Source organism: Phacochoerus africanus, chromosome 7 (assembly GCF_016906955.1).
Source record: "Phacochoerus africanus isolate WHEZ1 chromosome 7, ROS_Pafr_v1, whole genome shotgun sequence".
Taxonomy (NCBI): domain Eukaryota; kingdom Metazoa; phylum Chordata; class Mammalia; order Artiodactyla; family Suidae; genus Phacochoerus; species Phacochoerus africanus.
Genome location: NC_062550.1, coordinates 66,819,215 through 66,830,438, shown reverse-complemented (window position 1 = coordinate 66,830,438; position 11,224 = coordinate 66,819,215). Strand labels below are relative to the sequence as shown.

Genomic DNA, 11,224 nt, shown 5'->3' with positions numbered 1-11,224 from the left:
GGCGTTCCACTGTGGCTCAGCAGAAACAAATCTGCCTAGTCTTCACGAGGACGCAGGTTCGATCCCTGGCCTCGCTCAGTGGGTTAAGGATCCTGCATTGCTGTGGCTGTGGCACAGGCTGGTGATACAGCATCGACCCCCAGCCTGGGAACTCCCACGTGCTGCGGCTGTGGCCCTAAAAAGATCAAAAAAAAAAAAAAAGAAATCTGTAAAGTGAGAAGCTTATGTACACGAATACTCCCTCTCTGACAACACTCCGTGTCCTGCAGAAAACCTCTGAAAACTATGCTCTCTGACTTCTGCTTTTTTTTTTTTAACTTGCCTTATCTAAGACATTTAGAAATGACTCAACTTTGAAACTCTTCCTGTGGAGTCAGATTGTTGTCAAAAGTGTTGGGTTTAAGTTATCGTCAAAAATGAAGAAAGAGGGAAAGAGGAAGAGCTGAGCAAATTTCCTAAACAGACTTTAGGACTTGAGTGTGGTCAAGTGTGGGCACAAGGCGAGACGTGTGGGGACCTCCAGATCGGGTGCGGAAGGCTTCAGTTACAATCTCAGGTTTGGGGTAAGAAAATGGAGATCTGTCTGATGACTCGTGCCTAGCTTGTTTTTCTTATTATAGATAAAAGAGATAGATATTACAATAATAATAACAATTTTTATTTCACCTTATTCCTTCCCCAGCTTTTATTTCTTCTGTTTTATCCATGCCTACCTTTTCCTTTTTTCTAAATATTCCACATTCTATTTAAATTTGCTCTTGATATATTCATCCTGGAATGAATATTAAATTTTCATGTCATTTCCCTCTCTTAAATTGACTGTTCCTTCTGTCCCTTGGTTCCAGCTTTCCCTAATTGTTTTGTTTTTCAAATCATCAATTGCCTGTTTTTTCTTACTATATGTATTTTTTCTCATTCCATTTCCTCTTTTTCTCTTTTCTTTTTCTTTTTTGCTCATTCCTTATTACTACTGATTCTGTCATCCTATCATTAGTATTTGACTCTGGAATCTTCTTTTCCCCATTATAGTTGAATTTTAGTTTCAGGATTTCATTTATCTTTTTAATTACTGTCAGCTAACTCAGTATTCAAAACTTAAAAAAAAAAAAGGTAAAATACCTTTTAGCCAAAACATTTGGAGAAATATAGAAAGTTATCTTATTCTAAAAGGTTAGACTCTGATTCATATATACTTTCAGAGTTCCCATTGTGGCTCAGTGGCAACAAACCCGACTAGCATCCATGAATATGCAGGTTTGATCCCTGGCCTTGCTCAGTGGGTTGGAGATCCAGCATTGCCTTGAGCTGTGGGGTAGGTTGCAGATGTGACTTGGATCCCACACTGCTATGGCTGTGGTACAGACTGGCAGCTGTAGCTCCAATTCAAACCCTAGCCTGGGAACATCCATATGTCCCAGGATCAGCCTAAAAAAATCGGTATGACACACACACACACACACATATACTTATATGCATATATATACATAATGCTTTCATTACAAGACAGATACTATGTATTATTTAAAATATAATTCACTGTATCTTTCTTTTTCTTAGCAATGCCAAAGGCTTTTCAGTTATGTGATTATTTATAGTAAAAAGACTATTGTCCTGACTTCATTGGAACTAGGATTTGAAAACCCTCCTAGTTGTGAATATGTGAAAGTCACCTAATTTGCTGAATTTCAGTGTCAAAACTGCAAAATAAAAATAAAGTCAAGAAGGGAGTTCCTGTTGTGGCATAGCAGAAACAAAACCAACTAGTATCCATGAGGACTCAGTTTGATCCCTGGCCTCACGCAGTGGGTTAAGGCTCTGGTGTTGCTGTGAGCTGTGGTGTAGGCTCAGATCCCTCGTGGCTGTGGCTGTGGTGTAGGTGGTGTAGGGCGGCAGCTATAGCTCCAATTTGACCCCTACCCTGGGAATTTCCATATACCACGGGTGGGGCCCTAAAATAAATAAATAAATAAATAAATAAAGACAAGAAGAGATGATTGCTGTTGGGTTAAGGATGGGACATTGTCAATGCTGTGGCTTGGGTCGCTGCTGTGGCAAGACTTCCAACCCCAGCCCGGGAAATTCCATCTACCTGAAGCATGGCCAAAAAAAAAAAAAAAGCAGAGATGATTGCTAACACTTTCCTTTCAGTCCTAGAATTCTATAACTCTATCCTTCTCCCAATATTTTATGGGTCTTTTCATGAATATGTGCATAGGACAGTGAATCAAGGTAGCTGCCAGGGGAACAGGAAGTTCCCCCGACAAGACTTGAATTTTGGAATAAGCACGGCTACAGAAGGAAAATGAGCATCACTTCTGTTTTTATTGTTTTGTTTTGTTCTTTGTCCTTTTGCCTTTTTCTAGGGCTGCTCCTGAGGCTTTTTATTATTTTGTTGCCTCAGTTTTTCCTTAACTTCTGCTGATCCCTATGACAGCATTTTGTTGACCCAGCAGGACTTCTGAGTCACAAAATTATTTTGGATCCCTATGAAAGGAAACACAAAATGCTGTTTTGGACAGTAAGAACTGGGAACTGGAAAACGAAAAAGGAAGTTAGAAGTGACAGCATCCTTACTGGTTTAAATGGATGAAACTAAGAATTTTTAATTTAGTTGAAAAAGGGAAAAAAAAGTAAATCCCCCAAAATGATCATCCATCTGTTCAAATAATTTTTAATCTTTCGGTTTCACAAGATGCGCTACATTCTATAAAACAAGCATTTAGGGAACAAGACTCTTTTTTACCATTATGAAATTTAGGACGGGTAAGAGAGCCACGAAAATAATAACACAAGACAAAATGCATCATCCCAAAGAGAATATGAAAAAAAGTTCAACTCACACGCCACACAAAATTTCAGGAGGCTGAAGAATTAAATTATGATTGAGATTATAAGAGAGGTTTCAAGGAAGATACATTAGAGCTTGCTTGATCTTAAAGAATGGCTAGGATTTCAACAGGGAGAAATTAAAAGTGGAGGAAAGAGGAAGTTAAGGGGGAGGCTGTAATTCCAGATGGAATGAAACAGTGTTAGCCAAGGAATAGAAAATGGCATTAACTTGGAATAGTGATTTTTTTAAGGAAAGCCATAAAGTAGAGTAAGTTTACAAGAATGTTGAAAATTATGGAAGGCCAGAAGAGGGTAGTAAGGGACCAGTGTATCAAATGAGATGTATATTGTGGAGGCTGGACAGGGGAAAAGATGCTTGGATTTGTTGTCTGGATGTAGTTTCAGCAGAGTGATGAGGCAAAAGACCATTTGCAAAGGTCAAGAAATGAGTGGTAAGAACAATAAACCTCAAAATGAGCCAGTGTCCTTGGAAAAGACAAACTAAGTTAAATTAAGAGATTAAAAAGCTTCTTGAAGCAAAGTATGGTCCTAGATTGGATCTAATTGTTGACAAATCATCTCTAAAGGGCATTTGGAGGATAGATGGAAAAAGTGGCTCAAGTCTGATTATCCTTTAAGGTACAATCTTACTGCATATTGTGGAGACTGCTCGTTGATAAAAGAAAGCAGTTTATATAAGAAAATGAGCTTTTACACCCATGTTCATAGCAGAATTATCCACAATAGCCAAAATGTGGAAGCAATACAAAGGTCTATCAATGATGAATGGATAAGCAAAATGTGGTACAACCTTATGGTGGAATATTGTTCAACCTGAAAAAGGAAGAAAATTCTGACACATGCTACAACATGGATGACCCTTAAGGACATTTTGCAAGTGAAATAAGCCAATCACAAAAAGACAAATGCTATGTGATACCTTTTATGTGGATTATCTAGAATAGTCAAATGCATAGAAACTGAAAACAGGAAGGTGATTTCCGGGAGCTGGAGGAAAGGGAAGTAAGGAGTTATTGACTAATAGGTATAAAGTTTCAATTTACAAGTTGAGAAAGTTCTGGAAACTGCACGATAATGTAAATATACCTAACATTGCTGAGCACTTAAAAATAGTTAAGATGGTATATTTTATGTTACCTGTATTTCACCACAATCCTAAAAATTGAAAAACTAATATGCACAGTGTAATCTAATTTTGATAAATTTTGCTTAACAAAAAATACGCATACATATAGTATACACATATGTATGTGAAAGAAGATCTAGAAGGATGTAAATTAAGGCGCTAAAGGAGTAATCACTCACTAATAGTAGATGACATTTTTATTTTCTTATTTTTGCTTGTTTATGCTTTCTCATTTTCTTCATACATATTTCTGCTTCTGTGATAACCAAGCTATTTTCCCCAAGTTATATTCATTACAAAGTAAATAAACAAGAAATAAATAATAGGCGTTCCCACTGTGGTGCAGCTCAGTTTGCTGCAGAGGTGAGGGTTTGATCCCTGGCCTGGGAACTTCCACATGCTGTAGGTGCAGTCATGAAAGAAAGAAAGAAAGAAAGAAAGAAAGAAAGAAAGAAAGAAAGAAAGAAAGAAAGAAAGAAAGAAAGAAAGAAAGAAAGAAAGAAAGAAAGAAAGAAAGAAAGAAAGAAAGAAAGAAAGAAAGAAAGAAAGAAAGAAAAGAAAGAAAGAGAGAGAGAAAGAGAGAGAGAAAGAGAGAGAGAAAGAGAGAGAGAAAGAAAGAAAGAAAAGATAAGTGGTAAGGAAATCAATGCAAAGAGGGTAAACAACTGTTGAGAAGTTTGACAGCAAAAGAAAAAGATGAGGTTGAATCTAAAAGACACAGCTGAGGAGTTCCTGTCATGTCTCAGCAGAAACAAATCTGACTAGTATCCATGAGGACGCAGGTTCAATCCCTGGCCTCGCTCAGTGGGTTAAGGATCCGGCATTGCTGTGAGCTGCGGTGTAGGCCAGCGGTTACAGCTCCGATTTGACCCCTAGCCTGGGAACCTCCATATGCTGCAGGTATAGCCTTAAAAAGATAGACAGACAGACAGACAGAAGAGTAAAAGAAACAACTGAGTCTAGAGCACCTTATTCTGTGATGGTGAATATTTTGAAAATCTGGTAGAGGGAATCGATAGACCTCCTGCCCTGAAAGAAATGAAAATATGTAAAGAAATGAAAATATGTAAATTTTTATAGATCAATATGAGGTGGTGATGGAGCTTCCTAAAGCCCTTTTGTGGATCTCAGGTTGGGAACCTCTGGTCAAGAAGTCATTGTTCACCTGTCCTTTTAACTTGGTCATTTTCAATAGCAATATTAGATGAGGAAAGGAACCAGTGGAAAATGAGATAGAAAGTGCAAGAAAGAGGAGAAATTTATATTGGTAGGGACTTACAAATGAAGTTATTTGATACACATTTAAATCAGTACAGAAGATTTTAAATTGTCTATCAGAAAATTTTTGTTTATTTTTTTTTTTATGACTACACCTGAAGCATATGAAGTTCCTGGGCTAGGGGTCCAACCGGAGCTGTAGGTCTTGGCCTACACCACAGCCCACGGCAACACCAGATCTGAGCCACATCTGTGACCTAGGCTCTGCAGCTTGTGGCAACGCTGTATCCTTAACCCACTGAGCAAGGCCAGGGATCAAACCTGCATCTCCACGGATAGCAGTCACGTTCTTAACGCAATGAGCCACAACAGGAACTCTGTATCAGAAAATGTTTTTTTGTTTTGTTTTGTTTTTGCTTTATTTATTTTTTTTTTTAGGGCCGCATCCTCGGCGTATGGAAGTTCCCAGGTTAGGGGTCGAATAGGAGCTACAGCTGCCAGCCACAGCCACAGCCATGGCAACACCAGATCCAGAACCGTGTCTGAGAACTACACCACCGCTCATGGCAACGCCAGATCCCTGACCCACTGAGCAAGGCCAGAGGTTGAACCTGCATCCTCATGGATATTAGTCGGATTCGTTTCCACTGCGCCATAATGGGAACTCCCAGAGAAAGTTTTTGTGTGATCCAATGTGAAGTCAAGGAATATAAACTAAAACAGTGTGAGGGTTTTACAGTTCTACATCTTTATATTGGGAAGGTTAGAATTCTAAAAATATGTTTTTAAAAGATAGTTAGCTTTAACATTTTTATTCATATTTTCATAGACGTTTAGCCATGGAGTCTTTCTCTGCGGAGACCAATTCCACCAACCTCCACTCACGGCCCTGGAATGAACCTGAAATCATTCTCTCCATGGTCATTCTCAGCTTCACTTTCTTACTGGGGTTGCCAGGCAACGGGCTGGTGCTGTGGGTGGCTGGTCTGAAGATGCAACGGACGGTGAACACGGTCTGGTTTCTCCACCTCACCATGGCTGACTTTCTCTGCTGTCTCTCCTTGCCCTTCTCCCTGGTCCATTTGGCTCTCCAAGGACACTGGCCCTATGGCTGGTTCCTTTGCAAGCTCATCCCCTCCATTATCATCCTCAACATGTTTGCCAGCGTCTTCCTGCTGACTGCCATCAGCCTGGACCGCTGTCTTTTGGTACTCAAGCCAATCTGGTGCCAGAAACATCGCAATGTGCGGACCGCCTTGACGATCTGTGGATGTATCTGGGCGGTGGCTTTTGTAATGTGTATACCTGTGTTCATATACCGGGAAACGTTCACCATGGACAACCACACTACTTGTGGCTACAATTTCTACGGCCCAATAGATTATTCAGAATTCACTTTTGATCTCCTGGAAAACAGGTCTCTTGACAACTCCATTGCTGAGCTGCCTGGAGACATGGATGACAGATTAGATTCTTTCTCTCTACAAACCAGTGATTATCCTCACACCACTGGCCTCCAGTCTCAGGTATTTCGAAGAACTTCTGGAGCTTCACCTGCTGCAGATTCAGCTAGATCGTCTGCTCAACATCCACATTATAATTTATTTAAACTTACTGATGAGCTTTCACCTGCAATCCCCAGTGAGTTTCCCGTTGAAGATCACAGAACTAAACCACTGGATAAGGCCCATGCTTTAGAGTTTTTCTCTAGCGCCTCTGGCAATTCCTTTTACACATCCGATCTATCACCAGATATCCATGATTTTGATGATTTAAGCCAATTTGTCTACAGCCATCAAGCACCAACACCCGAGGTAGTGATAACCATCACCAGGCTGGTGCTGGGTTTCCTGCTGCCTTTCATTGTCATGGTGGCCTGTTACAGCCTCATTATCTTCCGAATTCGTGGAAGCCGCTTCACCAAGTCTCGGAGCAAATCCCTGAGAGTGGCTATGGTGGTGGTGGTTGTTTTCCTCATCTGCTGGGCTCCATACCACATTTTTGGAGTCCTGTTTTTGTTTGTTGGCCCAGAGACTCCTTTGGGGGAAGCTCTGTCGTCCTGGGACCATGTGTCCCTTGCTCTAGCCTCTGCCAATAGTTGCTTCAATCCCTTCCTCTATGCCCTCCTGGGGAAAGATATCAGGAATAAAGCAAAGCAGTCCATGCAGGGAATTCTGGAGGCAGCTTTCAGTGAGGACATGACACACTCTACCAGCTGCTCCCAAAATAAAGTCTCTGTGTCAAAAAACAGTATCAGTACAGTTGTATGAAAATAGGAAGCAGCCGACTCAAGCAGAATTTCTTAGGGCTCCACCCAGTGCAACTTGTTTCTGTCTCTCTTTTTCTTTTTTTAGCTTTTTAGGGCCACAGCCGTGTGGCATGTGGAGGTTCCCAGACTAGGGGTCAAATTGGAGCTGCAGCTGCCGACCTACACCAGAGGCACAGCAACACCAGATCCAAGCCACACCTTCGACCTACACCACAACTCAAGGCAACATCAGATCCTTAACCCACTGATCAAGGCCAGGGGTTGAACCTGCATCCTCATGGATGCGAGTCAGATTTGTTTCCGCTGAGCTATGCTGGGAACTCCCAGTGCAACTCGCTTCGAAAAAAGATGAGAGATACAGGAGAGCAGAGGATTTCAGAAACAGACTCAATCCAGAGATTTTTTGAAGTGTGGCCCCAGGCTGGTGGCATTAGCATCTTCTGGAAAGTAGTTAGAAATTCAAATTCCTGGAGTTCCCGTCGTGGCGCAGTGGTTAACGAATCCGACTAGGAGCCATGAGGTTACAGGTTCGGTCCCTGCCCTTGCTCAGTGGGTTGACGATCCGGCGTTGCTGTGAGCTGTGGTGTACGTTGCAGACACGGCTCGGATCCCGCATTGCTGTGGCTCTGGCGTAGGCCGGTGGCTACAGCTCCGATTCAACCCCTAGCCTGGGAACCTCCATATGCCGCGGGAGCGGCCCTAGAAATAGCAACAACAACAACAATAACAATAACAACAAAAGACAAAAAAAAAAAAAAAAAGAAATTCAAATTCCTGAACCCCAGCCCAACTTGCTGAATCAGAATCTAAAGTGGGGGAGGGGCAAACATTGTTTTCACAAGCTCTCTCCTTTCTGATGAATGCTAAATTTGGGAATCTTTGTAAAAATTGGTCTGCCTCCGTCTGAAACAAAGCCATGTGAGATAAACGAAGATGCGGTCTGTTTTTAAATGTTTCCATCATTGGATTTTTTTCTAAATTCCTTTCCAGATTCAATCTAAAACCTTTTCTTCTAGTCCTACCTGAGTTAAAGCTGATTATTTATTCTAGGGCTTTTTTGTGGTGGTGGTGGTGGTGGTGGTGGTGGTAGTGGCGATGGTTTTAAATGGAAAAAAAAAAGGTGAAGAAAGAAAAAGGCTATGAAAACAAGGAGTTATGAGACTGAATCTGGAGCAGAGTACAATGCCAGATGCCTGCTAGTTGGAATACTCCTGGATACATGGGCATAGGAATCCTTAGTTTCCACTATAACAACTAAATAAGCACCTGTCGTGTAAAGACAGACTTCTCAGGAATCTGAATACTTTCTCTTGAAACCATATGTAAGCCTAGGTTTTAGGAGTTCTCTGTTTACCCTACCTGCCTAAGGATGCTATCACCTGTCTTTCCTTCCTTTTCTTAAGTTCCTTAATTCCTTTATTCTTCCTCTACCTCTAAATCTCCTTCCAGACTTTATGCCTCTAATAACCAATAGTTTCATAAGATGCTACTCCCCTCCTCTCAATCCAAATTAGTATTTCCAAAAAAACTCATTTCAAATGCAAGGAGAAAGAGGGCAGAGGACAGAGCAGCAATTCTTGAATTCACAGCAAAATAACTGAGTACCCTCTAGACACCCCATCCAACTTTTAAAAACATGATTATAGGTGAGTATCTTTCACACCCAAATTACCAGATTTATCTTTGGGTTGTTGTTGTTTTTTTAAATCTTTATCTCTACCAAAGTAATACATGCACATGGTTTAAAGAGAATTCAGGAGGTCCTGCTGTGGCTCAGCAGGTTAAGAACACAACATAGTCTCTGTGAGGATGCAGGTTCGATCCCTGGCTTCACTCAGTGGGTTAAGGATCTGGCATTGCTGCGAGCTGTGGTCGCAGACACAGCTCAGATCCAGCATTGCTGTGGCTGTGGAGTAGGCTGGGAGCTGCAGCTCTGATTCAACCCCTAGCCCGGGGAACTTCCATATGCGGTGGGTGCAGCCCTAAAAAAATAAAAATAAAAAAAAATAAAGAGAATTCAAGGCTTACAGTGAAATCGAAGAGGTTTCCCACTCCACTCTGCCCAGCCCCTCCTTCTTCCCCCTTCCACTTCCCACAGATAACCCCTGTGACCACTTTAGATGTTTCTTCTGATATGCACCATGATATCTCCAAGTCATGGCCTTAGGCTGTTAGTTTTCGGAGCCATTATAAAATGACTTCTTGTTTTGAACGATGAAGGGTTTTGTCCAAACATATTCATACGTGCTGTTTAGTCAGCTTCCCGGTATTCATTAACCATTATCCTTTCATTTGTTCATGATCACACATTTCTTCTAGCACGTCTCTCCATTCCAACGGTCCATCTCTCCTTTTTTAAAAATGTTATTCAACTCCCAATCACCTTCTCATTTTGCTCTGTATATAAAGTTGCATGTGTTAAACCTCTAAATTTGCACATTTGTTGGTACTAAACATAGCCTCGTCTAAGCAGAGTACAGTGATTTATCTGAAAAATAGAAAATGAACTGTTTTAGACTTGCAAGCCACTGTCATTTGGTCAGTGATTTTTCTACATACTACAAAAAGTAGTATGTAGAAAAAGCTTGTACTAGGAATTCTTTCAGTTGTGCAGTAATAATATCTGATATGATGTGAAATTTGCTATGACACCTTCCAGTTTAATCTGTGTGTATATTTGATGTGAATAAATGCTTTCTTTCTCCTTGCAAAGAGATTCGTGAGTCTTTTTAATTAGAATATATCCTAATCTCTAAATACACAGCAAATCAATCTCATAGTGGGTAGCTGTAGGTTTGCTCTAATGGTGATTAGCTAGGCTCCTGGAAAGCCCAACTCTGCTCACAGGACTGTGGGTGTAAGTCCCAAACTCCTAGGGTTAGTGTATAGGATACCAGGTGAATGATCTTGGCATAGTTATAAAGATTCAGTAGCTGACATTTCGGGACTCCTTTTGAGAGTTCTGTTTACCTTGAAATGTATTTCTGAAGAAATTCCCTCATTTCCAATGAAAAACTCTGGTGGAAGTCCCAGACGGGAACCCAACTCCTACTCAAACTGTGGTACTTTAATCTTTAAAATACCCTTTGTGGCTCAGCGGTTAACGAATTCAACTAGGATCCATGAGGATGCGGGTTTGATCCCTGGCCTCGCTCAGTGAGAAGGATCCAGTGCTGCCCTGAGCTGTGGTGTAGGTTGCAGACATGGCTCAGATCCTGTGTTGCTGTGGCTCTGGCGCAGGCCGGCAGCTGTAGCTCCAATTCGACCCCTAGCCTGGGAACCTCCATATGCCACAGGTAGGGCCCTACAAAGCAAAAAATAATAATAATAAAAATCCCAGAATGCAATCAAGGTGACTTGGTCCACACACCAAACTGCAAGGGGGCGGGAGGGGGGCCTGCTTCTCCCAACAATCGTTTGCTATATTTAATAGTATTTGGAAAAATGAGCGTTAAAAGCATGCTTTTAATTCTTCCTTCCCATCCATCATACCAAAAACCTCAGGATCAATTAAACAAACCCAGTGAGGGGGTGGGGGAGGACGGGCAATTGAAAACAAATGCTTTCATGTTTCTTTTCCTACCCTAGCAAAAAGACATTTGAGGAGTTCTCTGGTGGCTCAGCACGTTAAGGATCTGGCACTGTCACCACTGTGGGTGGCTCAGGTCCCATCCCTGGCTTGGGAACTTTCGCATGCCACAGGTACGGCCGAAAAAGGCGGGGTGGGAGTGGGGATTATTTAAAAAAAAAAAAAGAAAAAG

At 41.4% G+C, this 11,224-nt stretch overlaps 1 protein-coding gene across 1 annotated transcript; it reads left to right on the top strand.

Annotated features, from left to right (window-relative positions):
• The first annotated feature begins 352 nt into the window (after window positions 1-352).
• Window positions 353-7,489, top strand: C3AR1 (complement C3a receptor 1). The gene is made up of 2 exons (XM_047787608.1): window positions 353-563; window positions 6,024-7,489. The coding sequence occupies exon 2, from the start codon at window positions 6,034-6,036 to the stop codon at window positions 7,462-7,464; it is 1,431 nt and encodes a 476-aa protein (XP_047643564.1). The 5' UTR covers window positions 353-563; window positions 6,024-6,033; the 3' UTR covers window positions 7,465-7,489.
• The last annotated feature ends 3,735 nt before the right edge of the window (window positions 7,490-11,224 follow it).